The sequence below is a fragment of the Sciurus carolinensis genome, chromosome X, assembly GCF_902686445.1.
Source record: "Sciurus carolinensis chromosome X, mSciCar1.2, whole genome shotgun sequence".
Taxonomy (NCBI): Eukaryota; Metazoa; Chordata; class Mammalia; order Rodentia; family Sciuridae; genus Sciurus; species Sciurus carolinensis.
In genome coordinates this window covers 16,854,990-16,875,369 of record NC_062232.1, presented here as the reverse complement: position 1 = coordinate 16,875,369, position 20,380 = coordinate 16,854,990, and the positions used below count along the sequence as shown (strand labels likewise).

General features: G+C 37.0%; 1 protein-coding gene across 1 annotated transcript; it reads left to right on the top strand.

The window, feature by feature from the left end:
* Positions 1–5,954: 5,954 nt before the first annotated feature.
* Positions 5,955–20,179, top strand: Prdx4 (peroxiredoxin 4). Its single transcript, XM_047535938.1, is given in 9 exon segments — positions 5,955–6,311; positions 9,573–9,690; positions 12,431–12,456; positions 12,459–12,546; positions 14,296–14,418; positions 15,816–15,946; positions 17,703–17,737; positions 19,788–19,834; positions 20,067–20,179. Coding segments are annotated over 9 exon segments (819 nt in total). The 5' UTR covers positions 5,955–6,064; the 3' UTR covers positions 20,071–20,179.
* The last annotated feature ends 201 nt before the right edge of the window (positions 20,180–20,380 follow it).

The following is a 20,380-nucleotide window of genomic DNA, read 5'->3' as shown; positions in this document are numbered from 1 at the left end:
GATCTTCCCCAACCTGCCCTTTTTGTACTACCCAATCAAAAGACTCTCATCTCACCCAATGACTCCACCATGGTAAATCCAGTGCCATGGATCCCTGATGAATACCTCCTAACATGGAACACACAATTGCCTAGTGGGGGAGACATTATTGCCCCTCTTGCCTACCACTTCAGTGACAGGATGTGCTATCAGATGATGGGGAACCTATCTTCTAAACAAATTTAGCCAGTGTGACTTCTTGTCTAATAAAAGGGCAACATAACTTTCAGCCACACATACCAGACAGATATGTCATCTCATGCACAAAGACATGCAAAGCCAAGGACAATGCCCAAATAATTATTCCACTAAAAACCCCAAAAATAATTTGTGTATATTAACACTTTAATACAATGAAGGGAATAAAAATAAGAATGAGGTAAAAGTGCCATTTCCCTATGACCCTTGTTCCATATGCCAAAAGTCCAATAGTTTAACAAAAGAGGATGAATGACCTCTATGTGAACTGTAGGATGTTTCCTTGTCGAAGAGACACTTCTGAACCACAACTAGAGGGTAGGCAACTACGCTCAAGGGTAGGCAGAACACAAATCTCCATATCCCAATAGATCCCAGAGAGGATGAGAAAACTGCTGTGTATGAATGAGGACTGTCATGACTGCCCCAAATGCAACATTTTAGAAAATTTCATTCATGCTCCCTGAACTCAGAGCAAAATAGTACCTACTGTATGATTCTTGTAGAGAGAAAAAAAATGGGGTTGGAGATGCCCTGGACAGTAGAGACAGAAAGGGGCTGATGTAGGAAAGAACTGTACTTTCCCTAGCTGCAGAATAAAATTTGACTTGTATGCCCTAGAGTGAGGAGGATACTGGGACTAATGTGTAATTCATGGAAGCAAGGTAAAGAACCTGGAGAAGGAACTGACTGCATCTGAAGGTACCAGAGAAGACTAGCATGGAACAATTGGCATTTCTACCATCTTCAGAAAGAACTGTGATTCTATGGCCCTGTGAAAATGAGTAGACTAAGACTGTCTTAACCACTGGATTAGACAAAAGGGAATGAAGGAAAGGGAGGAGAAGGGGAATAGGAAGGACAGTATAATTAAACCGACTACATTGTATTTGAATACATGACCAGGGTAACTCTGCATCATGTATAATCACAAGAATAGGATCCTAATTAGAATAAGTTATACTCCATGTATATATAATATGCCAAAATTATATGTGGTCACCTATACAGATGACCACAACCAAAAAAACGAACAATGACAAGCACTGAAGAGGATATGGAGAAACCATAACCCTCACATATCACTGGTGTGACTGAGAAAATGGTGCAACTGCTGTGGGAAAACATTTTGGGAGGGCCTCAAAAAGTTAAAAATAGAGTTACCACATGGCCTGGCAATTCCAGTGTAGGTATATACCCAACAGAATGGAAAACATATGTTCATACAAATACTTATACTTCAATGTTCATTGCATCATAAAAACCTAATAGTATAAATAACTCAAATATCCATCAATTTATGAATGAATAAAAATTGGTATATCCAAAAATGGAATATCATTCAGTCATAAAAATGAATGGAGAACTGATACATGCTATAACCTTGAAAACATTAAGCTTAAGTGAAAGAAGCCAGACACAAAAGGACAAATATTATATGAGCCCCCTTACACGAGATACATAGGGTAGTCAAATTCAGAGATGGAAAGTATAATGCTGGTTTCCAAGGCCAGAGGGGAAGAAATAATGAGGAATATTTGTTTGACAGGTATAGTTCAGTTTAGGAAGATGAAAAATTTCTGGAGGATAGTGGTGATGAATGTATAATAGTGCAAATGTACTTAATGCCACTGAACTGTATATTTAAAAATGGTTAAAGTGGCAAATTGTATATATATATCTCCATATCCATGATAAAAAGAATGAAGTCCCAATACCTGATATGACTTAGGCAAACATTGAAAGCATTATGCTTAAGTAAAAGAAGCCAGACACAAAAGGTCACATATTGTATGACCCATTTATATGAAATGTTCAGATGAAGCAATTAGAAAGAGAGGAGTTTAGTTATTGCCAGGAGATGAGGGAAGGAGAGAGTTGGGATTGGGTAATAAGCAAGTGGTTTTTTCTTGAGGAGGGTAACAGAAATGTTCTGCAATCAGATTCTAGTGAGCACAAAACAGCACTATAACTACACTAATAAGCACTGAATTATATACTCTAAAGTGGAAAAAATGTTTTGTTAATTTTATTTTTCAATAAAAATTTGGACAAATAGTCTTCCTCCAGAAAGAGTGACCTAAGCATAAGAATATGACCCAGTCTCAGAAGTCACAAAACATTACTTCCACCATATTCATTAGAAGTGAATCCCTAAGTCTGGCCTGCATTCAAAGTTAGGCTTTACATTTATCCTATCATTTCAGTTTCACAACATGGGGGGAAAGTATTATTGCCTTCTCTCTGCAGATGAAGAAACTGAGGCTCAGGGAGGTTAAATATATTTCTCAAGGTCAACAGGTAACAGAACTCAGATTTGAACCTAGAAATGCTGACCCCACAACCTAAACTCATAACTGCCATCAGTGGTGGTTCTTAACCAGATATGCCCATTTGTGAAACCAAAGACACTTGAAGGCCCCCCAAGTACCTGTTAAATCACTATCTCTGGGGCTATAAAGCCCCAGCATTTGACTGTTTTTAAACTCCTCAGATGTGTCTGAGGTGCATCCTGGGTTCAGAGTCACACCCCTGTGTCTGATGGGCTTATATTGTTAATAAGGGTAACTGATGGTAAGTGCTTTGAGGGCAAGGCCCCCTCCTCAAGCTTCCTGTGGATGTCCCTGTGACAGCACAATGCCTGCACAAATATCATTGGATGAAAGGGTTCAGAGCAACTGCCACTCAGAATGTCAGCTGCCAGGGGGTTCCAGTGGGACATGGAGTAGGAGCCAGGGAGCTGGCCAAGCTGGTCACTCTCCTCAGTGGGCAGGGGGCTCACTGAGGCCCACTTGGTGGGCAGTCTCTGCTACCAATTGGGGCATCTCAGCTGAGTCCAGGGCAAAGAGGTATAGGGAGATAACGCTCTCCAAGTGTTCTAAGGAATTCCCAGGTCAAACTCAGGGCCTAGAATTCACTGAAGCTTGTGACTGTCCAACAGTCACCATGGATCACCGAAGCCGACCACGGAGCATAGGCCTGAACCGAATCGCTGGGACTCAGCTTAGAGCTCCCCGAGCACCACTTCCCTTCCACGTGGAACAGGAGGCCAGGGAAGGAGAAGAATGGGATCGTGAGCTACCTCGTCAAAGGGCTCCTACCTATGGGCCCCCAGAAAGTGAAGAGCTGCCCGAAAATGTTATGGGTAAGTACATACTCTCCCTCCCTCAGCACCAGGGGGCTGCCTTCATCTTTTTCATCCTTCACTGGCAGGAAACAGGGGCCATGAATCAGCAGAGAATACAGGGGGCAGAAATTGGGCAAGGGATGAGTTTGGAAAGGGCAGATTTCCCATCTGCCTCAAAGGGTGGTCACAAGGAGCAATGATATATGAAAGCAACTTGAAACTAAGACAGACTGCTGGGAATATTAGGAGTTATTTACAAAATCAAGTGTTTACAATATCAAATGCTTACTCTATACCAGTCCTTTGTGAAACAATGACCAATTAGACATTGATTTTGGCCTCAAGGAGCTCAGTTAATAGAAGACAAACTCTTAGGAAGGCTTTTGTGGATTTCAGAAAGACAAGAACTCCCAGAAAGACAAAAGGAGCCCTGGAGACATAAATGCTGCTGATGGCTGAGGCTGATGGCTGCCCTCTTTCTGGCATAAGCTGTGTCATCTTGTGTCCCACCCCCCCACACCACCACCCCCAATCCTCACCTCCCATCCCAGTCAATTGTTGGTTGATGGGTTAAATACTAGAAGATGAAACCAATGAGGTCCTGGAAGAGATGGTTTTCTGGGAACTTTTCAAGTTTTGCTTCTGTTTTGCTGCTGGGCACTGAACTCACTTCTTTATGGGAATGCTCTCTACCACTGAGCTACACCCCTAGCCCAAGTTTAAATGTTAAAAAAATATACACACCTGAGACATACTTGGGTCACCAAACTGCCTGTATGCCCTGTAGTTTCTTTCCTTCCAGAAGAGAAAAAATGGTCTAGAGATAACTGCTTTTCAGGTTAGACCTCTTTTTTCCAAGTTTTCCCTGGACTGAAAAGGGCTATGACTGGAGAGGACAATCATGGCACTGCTTAGTCAGATCACTGCAAGGAAAGAAGAATAAATATATATTAGAGGAATAAAATGCAAGCCATTCAGATCCATGCTGCTTGGAGAAGGTGTTGCAATGGGGAGGCTTTGTGAAAGAATGAGAGGGTCTAACACAGTGCTGAGGGCCTGAGGCGGGAAGCCTGTCACTAGCCAAGTCTGGTGAGAAGAGAAAGGTGTAGAACGGTACAGACAGAGGGAGGCCATTCACAACAGTGGCTCACGCACAAATTTTTGAGGAAAAGATGGGTCTAGGAAGGAGAAACAGGGTCGAAAACAGTGCTGAGCGTGGGAGGGTAGGAGAGCCAGACGGTGGGATACCTGTCACAGGTGACGCAACAAGAAGGTCTTTGTCGACCAAATCTCGACAGCCTGCCCCTGCCCCCAGAGCGCAGTCGCAAACATCAGGCGGAGGGTGGAGCTTGCAGCTAGGAATCAATGGTGTATGGGCGGGAGAGAGGCCAGGGGTGGTTGATGGGGTAATTGTCCGAAACTGTGCTGAGAAAAAGGGTATTCTGGGAAATCTTCAAGTCTTGATTTTAAAAAGAAAGACATCTTTGAGACAAGATTAAGTCACCAAAAACTGCCTGTCCTTGTCTGCTGAAGGAGCGTAAATAGTTAGACTTAGCTTCTCCAAGTGTTCCCAGGATATGAATGAGCTCCAGGGGAATTATGACACTGTTCACACAAATCACTTCAAGAAAAAAAAATAAGAAAATGTCTATTAGATCTCAAAACTTATTCTTCTTATCTGAAACTTTGTACCCTTTCACCGCTATACCCTACACCCTTCACTCACCCAAGGCTCTGGTAACCAGCATGGTGAACACAACAATAATAATGTATACTTCAAAACAACAGAGTATGGCCAGGCACAGGAGCTCACGCCTATAATCCCAGCAGCTCGGGAGGCTGAGGCAGGAGAATTGAGTTCAAAGCCAGCCTCAGCAACTTAGCGAGGCCCTAAGCAACTCCGGGAGACCCTATCTCTAAATAAAATATTCAAAAGGGCTGCGGGCTGGGGTTGTAGCTCAGTTGGTAGAGCAGTTGCCTAGTGCATGTGAGGTACTGGTCAGCACCACATAATAAATAAATAAAATAAAAGGTATTGTGTCCATCTACAACTAAAAAATAAAAATAAAAAATAAAGGGCTGGGAATGTGACTCAGTGGTTAAGCACCCCTGGGCTCAATTCCCGATACCACACACAAAAAAAGTAAATTTCAAACGTTTCACCACAAAAACGAAGGGTAAATGAGGGTATGGATATGTGCATTCGTTTAATCATTCCACATTGTATCTCATAAATGTATAAAAAAATTTGTCAACAAAAATAATGTGACGTTTTTGAAAGTCCATTAAAAATATAAAATGCAAACCTTTACAGGCATAGAGCTTAGTTTCAGCCTTTGAAGGGACAGTGTGCTTGTGGTGAGGACCTGTGGAAGAGATGGGCATGGAAGGATATCTAAAATAATGTTGACAGCGGGAGGCGGGGAAGGCGGATCACCCGCCGCCTAGCCGCCTAGAGGTGGCCTTAGCAGTATTGACACTGCTCCCCTAGGCCCGCCCCAAAACGCAGGCGCAAATGCCCGCTGGGGGGCGAGAGGGCGGGGTCAGCGCCCACGTGGCGGGGGGGGGCGGAGTGGGGCGGAGCAGGTCTCGCGAGGCCGCGCCCTAGTTCACGCGGGTGTTGTGCACGCGGTTGTAGCTTTCTAGCGGCGGGAGAAACCGCACTAGAGCTGGGGGACGTGTTGTTGCGCTCGTGTGGTTATGGAGGCGCCGCCGCCGCGGCTTATAGCCGCGAGAAGTCCGGCTCCTCGTTGGAGCGGAAAGCTGCTTCTGCTGCCAGTGCTGCTGTTCCTGCTGCCGATTGGGGCTCTGCGGGGCTTGGAGACGGAGGAGAGGCCCCGGAGCCGCGAAGAAGAGTGCCACTTCTATGCTGGTGGACAAGTGTACCCGGGAGAGACGTCCCGGGTATCAGTCGCAGACCACTCCCTGCACCTAAGCAAAGCCAAGAGTAGGTGGTGCTGTCGAGGGTAGGAGTGGGGATGGGAGAGCCCGAAGACACGTGTACCCTGCCTACAGATCATACCCGGGGCGGGAGGGGGGGCGACTGGAGTTGGGCGGCACCCCCTGGACCGCATCCTGGCCCTGTGTCTGCTTGTTCCTCTCCTTGGGGACAGGAACATGAAGGGGTGTGCCAGTTGTGGAGAAAGGGATTGTTTCCACTGATCAGATTTTGGAAGAGATAGTGGTTACCCCAAAAGCCGCAGATGAGGGAAAGAGGGTGACCCTAATCCCGGACTTGCAGGCATTGAGGATATTGTGCAAACTGAAACACTTCCTCAAACTTTGTAAAGTGCCTGCAGCATGTCCAGTCTCTTTTCAGGTACTATTTCAGGAAAGAATACATTGATAGGCTGAATAATGATTCACAGAAAGTTTAGTCAAACAGAAAAGTGGCTAAACAAAGTATTCAGAAGGTCAAACGTTTCATTTTTCTTCCTTTTTTTGTTCTTTGCTGTTGTATCTTACAAAGAAGATTATTAAAAACCATCTTCCCCAAAAGCCATGTAGTCAGTTAATGGGTTTTTTTTTGTGTTTGTTCCTCAGAAAGTACTGCTACAGTTTGTACTTTGGAGGGAAACGGAGGGAAAGAAGGTTGGAAGTAACACATTTGGGTTGACGATAAATCTCGTGGCAAATTTGTATCCTGCCGATTTGGCTTTTGATTATTTGTATTTCTGTCCTGTGTACAAAGCTAATAGACACTTTCAGGAAGGACACGTCAGACTAAGTAGATAACTGAGAAAGTTGTGGCCTGCTGCATCTGGACATTAAGATTAGCCAAAAAGAAGTAACCTGGGAATACTGATAAAGACTGTCTTTTACTTGTTTTTCAAGTAACCTGCTTTTCCTACAGACCATGTGACATTCTGTGATTTTTGTGATTGTTGCACTGTGTTCTTTGGCAGTATTCAGTGAAAAAAGCAATGCTTTATGGTTATGAATCCCAGAAATAAATGGGATCTTTTTAGGACTTAGGATGGGGTGGGAGTGATTGATAAATGAGAAAAATTTTTACCTTCTTAAACATTTGTAGTTCTTTCATACTGAAAGTTAACTACTTTTGGATTTTTGTTTTTAGAAAACCAGTCTTACACTTTTAAAATCATATTTTCAAGTCCCATTGGTGTCACTTGCCTAGGAAGACATTTTGAAATATGTCAGCCAATTTAGTGTTTACTGACATTACATATATTGTCCATAGGAAACAAATCCACTACAAAGCTGCTTATGGAAGCAAAAAAAAATAACTATAGCTTTCCCTTTACTGGCAAATATTTTCAAATTATATGTATTTGCTATATTTCTGGGTCATGTATAGGATTATCTAGAATTAGAGATAAAGGACTTTTTTCATAAAAATGAATATTATGGAGCCTTTAAGGCCATATTCTAATATCACTTTTTGTAACAAAAACTTCATAATTTACTGTTTCCTTTCAGAAGAGGGGAAAAAAGAAATGGAGGGGTACAACATGATCCAAAATTGTGTTTAAAAAATACTAGAAGGAAAGACATCAAAATGTTAACAGTAGTTAAGTTAATAGGGTTATGGAGAAAGGGAATTTAAAATTTTTTTTTTTTGGTACTGGGGACTGAACTTTTTGGTAGTGGGGCACTTAACCAGTGAGCCACATCCCCAGCCCTTTTTATTTTTTATTTTGAGACAGGGTCTCACTAAATTGTTTAAAACCTCATTCTCCCAAGCTACTGGGATTACAGGCATTCATCACATGCCTGGTTATATATTCTTTGTACTTATCTGCATTTAATTAAGATATTTGTTAATTATATAATTTATATTCAGGACATTTTAATTTTTTTAATACACAAGGAGCTGCTTTGGAAATTCCATTTATAGATTTTAGTAAAATAACTTCAGTTCTTAAAAGCCAAAATTTACAAAATCAATTTTCAGAAAATATTTTTCCAATAAAGTTTTCAAAATATTCTAAAATCTTTAAGGAGTGTCACTGTGACACATCATTAGAATCATTATAACCTCTCACTTGAGTAGTATTTTAAGTAATGTATATAAAGCAAATATAGTTCTAGCTAATTATCCCTCTGGCCTTTACCTAATCAGATCAGGGTTATTAAATGAGGTAGGCTGCTGGCTCAAGGTAAGTAATCATGTTATATGTTAACTTCACAGAGACATTGATCTTCAGTTTGTCTCATTTCAGAGTGACCATAAATTCTGGCTGTTATACAAAAGTCTAAGCCTTATTTTCTAGGAACTTTAGTCAAACTTTCAAAAGCAAATAATGACCTCAATGTATGTGATGGTTCTCAAAGTATAAGTGCTATCCACATGAAGGTGCATTATTATTAAAGGGTGTTGGGTAGAGTTACAGTATGCCCTTACAAGAGAGTAACACTATTCAGTTTCCATCAGGCCACTTGAAATCTGTTCAAGGGGGTCTTTTTTTTCCAAAGTCCTCTAGAAAAATTATCCCATTGTCTGGGGTTGTCCACTTCTGGCCTGATATATTTGCATATTTCCTCCTCCTTGCATGAGCCTTGTGTGCAGCACGTCCTCCCTGTTTGTCTGAGAAGCTGGAAGAACTAAATTATATCTGAAAGACTGCCATTATTGAAAAGAAAATCTAATTATTTGAAATTTAGGAAGTTGATAACTCGGGAGCAGGGGTTATAGTGAAGTATAGTGAAGGTAGGGTATAGTGCAGAGATGGAATGTAGAGGGTCTTTGAGCATTAATACAAAACAAGTGTTTATTTTCACTAATCCCTCAACTAAAATTTAGCATTTCCTCCTATTATGGATGTCAGCAACAAACCACATTAGCATCAATAGTACTTGCTTATAACAGCTGCCAATGGAATCATATTTTCATGCTATGTTTGGTTTATACATGAATCCTAAAACATTTACACACATAATTATCTTATCATTAGTTCACTTCCAGATCTTGCAGCTTTAAGATAAAATAGCATATGTATTACTCTATCACCAATATTTAAATATTTTGATAGTTGCATTTCAGTATAATTTTTCTTTAAAATTCTATGTATTTTATATAGTCAGTAACAATAAGTTGTAAGAAGTCTGTAAACTTCACCAGAGGTGAAGCCAACAAAGTTCAAAGGTTCAGAAGGCCTAATCTTTAGGGATTTTTCTAAAGATGTCCTTTTGCCATTCCATCAACTTTATCGGTTTTATAAAATACCATGTTTTTTTCCTTTCTTAGTTTCTAAGCCAGCACCTTATTGGGAAGGAACAGCAGTGATAAATGGAGAATTTAAGGAGCTCAAATTAACAGATTATCGTGGAAAATACTTGGTCTTTTTCTTCTACCCACTTGATTTGTAAGTAATAACATGTAAATAGTAACTAGTAAAACTTTAGTCTTTACTAATCATCATTCAAGAACATCAGCTAAGAATTTTTTAGCTGTTGGTTCTTTAAAAAATAAGCCAAATGAGGAATTCATTCAAAAAATAAAATCTACCATGTATTTCAGTGATAATCCATCATCCTAAATAATTTTTTACTTATGGCTACATATGTAATGTTCACATAATGGAAAAATTAGAGGAAAGTTACAATATATCCATTAAACTAAGGCAAGAAAGTGCACTGGTACTATTTTAGAAGGCAATTAGTGGCAAGATTCATGCCATAATTCTGTCCAATGGTTTTACCATTTTTATTCTTTGCTGTATCAGTTCCTTTCCTGTGATTTGAAAATTTGCCTGAAAATATTAATATAATACCTGTTAATATGTTATGGTTCTTATAGTATTTTTTTCTTAATGTTTGTGAATGGTCAGAAAATTGACTAAAAGTAAATATTCTTGTACTTTTATTCACATCAAGAAGTTTATTTTGAAAAATACTACTGTTCTATTTTTCAAATCCCATAAAAGTAAAAATAGACCAGAGAGTTATCCTAACCTTATCATTTTTTCTACCTGAATTTATTTTTTGGTTATAAAAAGTAAAATATTCCTCTATCTTTGCCACTGTGTCTTTTTCCACTAGAACTAACGTAGAACTATATAAATGAAAATTAAACTTGGGTTGGGGGTGGTACAGCACTAACATAAGCATAGAGCCCTAGGCTCAATCCCCAACACCACAAAAAAATTAAACTTTCAGAGAGGGTATACTTAAACTCATTTCTATAGATTGTTTTTCTAAGCCAAGGTCCAGCATACTTTTTCTGTAAAAGATGAAATAGTAAATACTTTAGTCTTGGTGTGATCTCTGTTCAGCCACTCAACTTTACCATTGTAACTCACAAGCAGCTATAGATAAAACATAAATGCAGTACTGTTGCTCTGTTCCATTGAAACTTTATCCAATAAAAGGCTGAACTTGGCCTGTGAACCAGTTTGCCAACCCTTAAACAAGCCAAATAGGAAGAATTCTCATAAAAATGAGTACATTATGACCAAAATGAATCATCTTTCTAATCAACTTGTATAATTAGCTAAAAAGAAGTTAATTTCTCATAGAAACCAGAAGTAGAGATCTCAATATAGAAAAATGATAGACCTTCCAAATTCAAGTTGTTATAAAGCCATAAAGCTAATATACATGTTAAATATATAAAACATTCACCCTGAATTTTGAGATTAGTCTAATGTATGCTTAGTTTTTTTTTGTGTGTGTGTGTGATGCTAGGGATTGAACCCAGAGCCCTTGTGCTTGCAAGGCAAGCACTCTACGAGCTGAACTGTATCCCCGGCCTTTAATATTGCTTTGTTTCCCTAGTGTTATTTAAAACTCCATAATGAATAAAGCATAGCTCATTAAAGCATGGTATTCACAATGGTCTTCTGGGGCAAGGAGCTGAGATAGCTTCTTCCTGTTGTTTCTGTGTAATATCGGTCTGGGCCTAGTCAGAAAAGGAAGACTTCTGGGGCATTTGCCATAGTCTATAAGGAGGAAAGTCACATATGTAACCCTTCAGTCTTGTGCCAGGATTTGTTTTCCTCTTCTTCAACTACTCTTTAGGTAATAATAAAAATACGTAATATAACCCAGGTCCAGGGACATAATCCTAGATTAGAACTGACTTCTTGTACATGGCAGCACTGTGCTTAAACAACTGAAACTTTAAAATCCTGTACTGAGCTCAGTTAGGAACTTGTCCTAAATCTGTGTTTTCCAAATCTGTGTTTTCCAAACTTTGTTAGCCATGACACACAGAAATATATTTTTAATTACCACCCAATACATACATATATAGAGTAACATTCATTCTATATGCATCAGCATAGTCATGCTCCTTGTTAAAATATTGAAAGACTTCCATACTAGGTGGTAAATAGCCATTTTCCCAACCTCCTTCCCAAATTGACCCTTCCACCTGATCCCTTTCAGAAAATTTCAGAACTATCTAACTTAACCTTACTATTGTATGATGTATTTCCATATTTTGTTTTATTTCATTTTTTTAAATGTTGATTGGAACTCACTAAATTAGATTAAGGAGTGGCTACCACAGTTGGGAAAATACTACATTAGGTAATTTTCTCTAAACATGCTCTCATACATGAGAGTATTAAGGTATAAAAATCCCTGGCTCTGCAGGACTGGGAGACAAGGTGGATGATGACCTGTCAAGAAGGGATGCGGAGTACTGGAGAACACTGCCTCATCTCCAGAATATGTAGATGCATCTGACTCATAGGGTTGGTATAGGAATATAAAAAAAATTAGTGAAATGATATAAAAATTTGTATAGGATCCCTTGAAAGCTATAAAGCAGTATAATAAATACAAATTATTATTAAATAAAAGTGAATGAAATGGGGGTGCTGCTATAAGTGAGAATAGAATATTGGTTGATCACCAAGCCATTGAGTTATAAGAAGAAATTTTATTGAGATGTAATTATGAACCCTGTAATATATATTTCTTTATTAAATATTCAATGAAAATGGCAATCTTTTGGACTATTTCATCTTGAGAAGACATGTATAAAATAGTTCTTAAGGTGCATTTTCATATAGTAAAGGTGTTTATAGAAATTGTCATATAAAAATTCAGGTATATGCTTATTTTGACAATACTAAATTATATTTTTTTAACTTTCAGCACATTTGTGTGTCCAACTGAAATCATTGCTTTGGTGATAGAATTGAAGAATTCAGATCTATAAATACTGAAGTGGTGGCATGTTCCGTTGATTCACAGTTTACCCATTTGGCCTGGTCAGTATTCTGCACTTATATTTGTAGGAAGAGAGAATGGATTTAAACCATGGGCAGATAACTACTAACATGTTATGTCATTTATCAGATATATATAAATGACAAATATTTATCAGGTATTATGGATATATGATAAATAGGAGATATTTATCAGGAATAGATTTATCTGCATAAGACAATGAGCTTCTAGTTCAATGAAGTTATTGTAAAAATGTTTAAGAATTATATAGGACACTTCAAAATTGGGGAGAAGTTAAACACAGTAGTTATGATATCCATAGCAAAAACTATTGGATTGTATAACTACTTTATTATGATCAATTGGGTAACCTTAATCTAGAGAAATAAAATCTTTATACTACTTTTCTGTTAACAGTCCTCTGTTATAGTAGGTCAAACTCCCAACATCTTTTATAATTTTCAAGAAGCAATAATTTTTAAACATTTTACCAAGTAATCTTTAAAATGCATTAATCATGAAAAGATGTTCTACCAACTAGTTGCAAAGAACTGCAAATTAAAATAACAAGCAATGATATTTCTGTCTATCTGATTGGCCAATATTTAACAGACTGAAAGAAATTCATCCAATGTTGACAAAGGTGTGAAGAAATGGCACTCACACAGTTGATTCACCATTTCTGGAGAGCAGTTTGGCAATGTGTCTCAAAATCTGAAACATGCATGTGGATGTGAGTTTTCAGTGTCCACAGTTTGGGACTCAAAATTTTGTGTATAATAAAAAGCATTCAGTATTATTCGGTTTTAAAACTTAAAGTTACAAATTCAAAACAAAAGCTTTTCTCCATTTATAATTTTATGTGTATATATACACACATCTATCACATATTTGTGTGTGAGTATATATAACAAATTTTAATTTGTTGGAGAACTGTGATTAATTACACTCCCTTTGAGTTATTTTAAAATGCAGTTACACATTTTATATATTTTCTCAAGTGTCTGTTTTCAGACAAACCTCAAATAAGTAATGCTAATATGACAAATTCTTTTAAACATTATAGAGAGCTTAATTATACAAACATATACTGATTATTTCCTTTTTTTAATATTGCTGTGAATTGAACACAAGGCCTTGAACATGCTAGGCAAGCACTCTACCACTGAGCCATACCCCCATAATATAAAAATATTAAAGCTGTAGGATTATTTGCTTCATCAGTTTAGTGATTCTAAATGTTTCTAGGATTGAAATTCATATCCACAATAAAAAAGTCATCCCATATGTCTTCCTATTGAGACACCAGCCCACAAGCCCTGTGGTTTCAGTTTACAGAATATTTAAATGTGGGTATTGATGCATCTGATATTATAACTAACTTCCTTAATCCTAAGGAATTAGTTCTAAGGTTACCCTTATGATAGTACAGATCCTTTAATCTATCTGTTCCACTTATCAGACAAGTGTACAGAAGTCAGACTACAAGGATGTTTCTAGCAATGTTTATAAAATAACTCCAAATAGTTTAGTATCAGTAGAGATTTATAAAATATAGCATGTCCAGACATTAAAAATGTTTTATATATCAATATTTAGTGCTTAAAGGATATGAATATATTAAGTGACAAAAAAGGCAAGAAAATAGAAAGTATATTAGTTTGTTATTAGAGGAAGAACGTATGTATGTGTGTTCATATGCACACATACATATACAGAGAAAGAATGTTGACTGTTTTAGTATATGTCATTTACTTAGGTCTGAGAGATAAGTGTTCTGTTTGTTGCAGGATTAATACCCCTCGAAAACAAGGAGGACTTGGGTCAATAAGATTTCCACTTCTTTCAGACTTGAACCATCAGATCTCAAAAGACTATGGTGTATATCTGGAGGACTCAGGCCACACTCTTAGGTACCTTCCAGTAGTTTCTATTATGAAAAATTCAAGTACATTTGTAATCCTCTGGAAATTGATGTTATTTACAAGTTAGAAGATACAAACTTTGATCAAGAAATTATTTTATTCTATTTGTAGATATGTCGTAGATAACTGGTGAGTGTCTTACTTTAACTATGATAGTGTCATATGCTGTTAGAGATGGAAGTTTATTTCGAGATCTTTGACCAACTCTGTCTTTTTATAAATAGGAAAGATTCATAGAGTTCCATGATCTTAATCAAAGTGATATAGTTAATTGCAGAGCCCAGACTTGAATCCATGACCTCCAACTCCTTATCCATTTCTCTTTTCCTTTTTTCCAACCTGACTGTAGTAATTTGTTTTCTCAATACAAATATAGCATTTAGCAAATCTCTGTCTTTAGAATGGGAAAAACCAAGGCAATATCTTACCCAATAGCTCTCACTGGGTTACTTGAGCTAAAAAATGCTAATAGAATTCTATGAAAAACACCAACTTCATCCTCAAAAACAGGTGTAGTTTTGTTATAATTATATTGCTTATTTGCTTTACAGTGCCAGTAGTTTTTTATGTAAAAAGGTCAGTATTTTAAATCCTGTTTTTATAACAGCTTTATTGAAATATAATTCACATACCCTACAATTCACTCATTTAAAGTATACAGTTATGTGGATTTTAGTATACTCAGAGTTGTACAATCATCACCACAATTTTAGAACATTTTCATTACTCTAAAAAGAAGCCCTTTGCCCATTAGCAGTTCTCCCAATCTCCTTCCCTGTGCCCTATGCAACCACTAATCTACTTTGTCTTTTGTCTTACTTATTCTGAGTATTTCATATAAATGGAATCCTACAATGTGCTCTTTGACTACCCTCTTCCACTTGGCATACTGTTTTCAAGGTTCATAGTATGTATTTCTACAGGTGGTTTCTCTCTTTTTTGTGCTTGCCAAGTCTTAATGTTTTCTGCTTTCATAAAATCTATTACTAAGTTAACTCCCAAAGAGTAAGTATGCTGCTAAAGACTGAGAGTTTTAACATTTAAGGTTATTTGAACACTGACCAAGTAAAATGATCTAATACTGTATTAGCTATTTTATTTGTATTGTTTCTTTTTTAAATTATTTATTTCCAACTGTATTACATTTCAAAGTCAAAAGCAAATTTTAAAACTACCATTTAACAGTGATAATCCCAAATTATATAGTAGTTCAGGGGAAGGGGTATGGGGGTGAGAGAAGGTGTGTAGCAGTAGAGGAGTGAGTAGGTAGTGTATTTTTGGTTCTGTATAGCATCCTTCTGTGTAAATGGTACAGGAATTCACATTAACTAATACTTAACTGAAAAAAAAAATGACCTTACCCCTACCACTGTTGTCTTTCATAGAGGTCTCTTTATTATTGATGACAAAGGAATCCTGAGACAGATTACTCTGAATGACCTTCCTGTGGGTAGATCAGTGGATGAGACACTACGTTTGGTTCAAGCATTCCAGTATACCGACAAACATGGAGAAGGTACCTTTAACTAATTCTAAACTTTTGATTTTTTAGTGTGAGATAGCAACATAGTTTGGTTTCTTATCCTAAAAGTTATTTGGGTGGTTCCAAAGTATTCTGTTTTCAACTTATTAGATTATTTGAGAAAAACAAATTATCGACATGCTTTTAACAAAATATCACTAGTATATTTTGCTTACTGAATCAGAAGCAGAAATATTCTTATTTGGCCAGGTGCAGTGGCACACAACTGTAATCCCCGCATCTCAGGAGGCTGAGGCAGGAGGATCACAAGTTCAAAGCCAGCCTCAGCAATTTAGCAACACCTGTTTCAAAATAAAAAGGGCTGGGAAATATATATATATTCATATAGATATATATATTCATTATTTGCATAGTCTTTTTGGATAAACTCAAAGAAAGGTCTTTGCTACTGCAATTTTTCAAATTATGTTTCTATAACTTTAAAATGTATCAAGTGTAAATATGGCATTTTTTTTGTAATACAGGTCTTTTTTAAATTTTTTTAATTGTTGAGATGGACCTTTATTTTATTCATTTATTTATATGTGGTGCTGAGAATCAAACCTAGTGCCTCACACATGCTGGGCAAGTGTTTTACCACTGAGCCACATCCCCAGCCCTGTAATATAGGTCTTAGTTGCATATTTACATTATTGGATTTAGGGTTTTTTGTTTGTTTTTGTTTTTGTTTTTCAGTACTGGGGATTAAACCCAGGGGTGCTCTACCATTGAGCTACATCCTCAGCCTTTTATTTTCTTATTTTTTGAGGCAGGGTCTTGCTAAGTTGCTGAGGCTCCAACTCGTAGTCCTCCTGCCTCAGGCTCCCGAGTAGCTGAGTTTATAGGTATGCACCACCACACCTGACCAGATTTAACTTTGTTTGCTATTAGGGATTTAACCCAGGGGCATTTTACCACTGAGCCATATCCCCAGTCCTTTTTATTTTTTATTTTGAGGCAGGGTCTCACTAAGTTACTGAGAGTCTTGCTAAATTGCTGAGGCTAGTCTCGAACTTGCAGTCCTCCAATCTCAGCCTCCCAAGTAGCTGGGATTACAGGCATGCACCACCGCTCCTGGCTTGGTTTACCTTTTTAAATAATGTACTCCTCAGAGTTATTTAGTATTGTACTGGTAAGCTATCAGTTCATCCTTTTACTCCAAGTTTCAGCAGTAACTAATGGAAGGCAAGCACTTGCACTGAGCTGCATCCCCAGCTCCCCAGCTCTTTTTCTTGTTGCCCAGGCTTACCTTAGACATGTGATCCTCATGCCTCAGGCTCCCAAGTAGCTGGAATTACAGGTGTGCGCCATCATACCCAGCAATCAGGGTGCATTCTAAAGTTTTGACAAACAGCAGACCATAGCATCATTACAAAACACTTCAAGGCAGACAAACTTGGTGGAAATTTATGAAGAGTCACAGAAATTTTTGCTACATTCAGGCTTTTCGGTTGATCAGATTCCCAAACTTCAACTTTATTAGAGACATTCAGATTAGTTTCTTATATTACAAATATAACTAAATGAAATTGGTAAAAATGGAAATGCATTACCTGCCTGCTGATAAGCTCCATGAATAAAATTCTTTAGTGTGTTCAGGCAAGCTAACAGAAATCAAGTGTTTGGTGGTCTAGAAATGTTATTAATATATTCTATAATTTGTTTCATATGAAAACAAGTTCAGGAGTTGCTTTTAAAAACACTAAACTCTATTTTTAAACTGTCTTTTGCCCATTTTTGTTCCTTTTAGTCTGCCCTGCTGGCTGGAAACCTGGTAGTGAAACAGTAAGTCATATTGATTTTTCTGATTTTGGCTAGAGCCAAAAAATTGCCTTGTAATAGAACTGTCCTGGCTTCATAAATGAAGCAAGCATTGCTCAGCAGAAATCATGAAGTACACACATTCTCTGGACTATAGGAAGAGTAGTTGAAACTGGAGAAAGCAGAATATGGGGTTTAATACTGTGAATTTTAAAGCTAAGTAGCCAAGAAATACACCATTCCAGGAGGAAAAAACGGGCAATGTGGAAAATAAATTTAGAGAGCATGTATGAAATTATTCCTATATTCTGAAAACAGTCACAAGGAAGACCTTTCTATGTATAGTAAAAAAACCTTTGAGAAAATCTGATTTAATAAACAGTGAAGCTAAGGATTCTCTCCTTGTCATTTGAAGAAGGAAAAGATTGAAACAGGTACATTCTTTCATTAGGGAGACTATGTAATTTGTAGATAATCCCTGAAATAGTCTCTGACCAAAATACATTTAGAAACTTGCTTGAACCTTTGCTAAAGTAACATCCAAAACCTTTAGATTTTTATCTTCTAAAAATCAAGCATTTTACACAAACTGTAGTTAGGAAATTGAAAAATATTAGAGCATTAGAGGAAGAAATCATTATTTTAGAATAGGAAAATAATAAACTTCTAAGACTTAATTCCTTGGCAATCCAAAAGTTCAGAAGTAGTAATTTACTCTTTAACCTCAGGTGTGCCCTTTTCTGTTCCTTGAACATGCTAAGCTAGTTCCTGCCTCAGGGCCTTTGTCCTTGCTGTTCCTTCTGCACTGCTTTCTGTATTACTGGTTCCCTCTCTTCACTTCCATTTCAGCTCATGTCATCTTGAAATTCTTTCCTCACCACTTTGTCTCCACCCCATGTGGTATACTATCAACCTGTTTTTAAAAGCATTTGCCACAATCTAAAATTAGAATTAGACTGTAACTCCGAGGGTTCACCAATAAGTACTATCTGGCTATAGTAATAGTTTGAATAGTTATCACACAGCAGGTGCTTAGTATATATGTGTTGAAAGAATGACCAAACTCAAATATATACAATTATTATTTGTCAGTTAAAAATAAAAACAAAGTATGTGATAATGTGTATGTTTTTGAAGAAAGAATTCAGTTTTCATCAGATTCTCAAAGGGGCTTGTGACCCCCCCCCAAAGTTAATCAAGTGGATAGTTAATGTGTTTTCTGAAATGTATAATACTCATCCTGTAAAACCTTTCATAATTACCTTGTACTTTTGGGGAGTTCTCACTGATCTCTCAGGAATTGGATACTTACTTAGCACTTGCCTGAGTTTGGTGGTGATGTTTTTCGTCATTCACAGTTGGTTTTGCTCTAACTTTAGGGCAAAATGTCCCCTACGTTGAATAGTTAACCAAGAAATGCTTTGTAAGACAGCAGTTTCTGATTCATATTTCTATCTCTAAGCTTCCATAATCTATAAATGTAAACTAACTCATGACTTATTTATAAAGTACCTAGTGCTCAAAGTACCTTTAATGCATAACTTCAAATCCCCTTTAAGATCCATCAGATCTATGTTGAGATGACTCAGTTGGTATTGTAATGTTAACTTTGATCTCAAAGGCAAAACTGTTTTGAAGACCTATTAGAAACTGGTTCAAAATCTATTAATCATAGTGATTACAATGAATTATTTCTACAGGTAAAGATAGATGTACTTTAGCAAGTAACATAGTTAATGTGAGATCAAATTATATTGGAAAAAATTAAGTATGAAAATTTCTAAGGCTATCATGCTCTTGGAAGGAGCATTTTTCTTTCAGAGTACTCATTCACTAAATAGGTATTGAAGGTAATGCTTGATACTGTTTTGAATCTTTGTTTTTGTTTTTTTACTTTATAGCTTGAGATTAAAAAGTTGCATTGTGGATCTCCCAAAAAGTCACTTGATAAACCCATAGTGAACACACTGCTCCCTTTACAAGTTACTGTAGCATATCATCATTTAATCAGCAAATAGTTTTAAAAATACATTAACATCTGTAGCCATGCTCTCAATGTGTTTGATTTAACTAGATCAAACCTGAAGATGCCATGAAAGCCTGGTGGCCAAGAAAAGAGCTGTAAGTAAATTTTGGGGTGCTTGAGTACAGATGTTAATTTATTTTAAGAAATAAATGATTTATTTTTGGGGATAGCTGAGATTAGTAGGTAGGACAAACTAGTTTTTCTTAAATATATGAGATATAGTTTGGTGTACAAATGTAATTTTTATCTTTAGTCAAGAGATACAGGCATCTAATGCCAGACTATGACTTTTAAAATGAATAATTTGCCTTTTTTTTGTCTTAACAGATAATCCCAGATCCAGCTGGAAAACTGAAGTATTTTGATAAACTAAATTGAAAAATACTTCATCAAGTTTTAATGCTTGAAAATTCTCAATAAAGGTCACTGTTTTATTATCATATTGTGTTATAGTAGTAATTTCTTAGAGAATATAAAAGTCCTAAGCAGTTATTCTCTATCTTTCTTTCAAAAATGAAATGTGAGATTGAATCAAACTATTAACAGCAATAGTAACTAACATTTATGAAATACATTCCATGTGCCAGGTATGATGATAAGCAGGTTAGATGCATTTTAATTTAATCCCCACAACTCCTCTT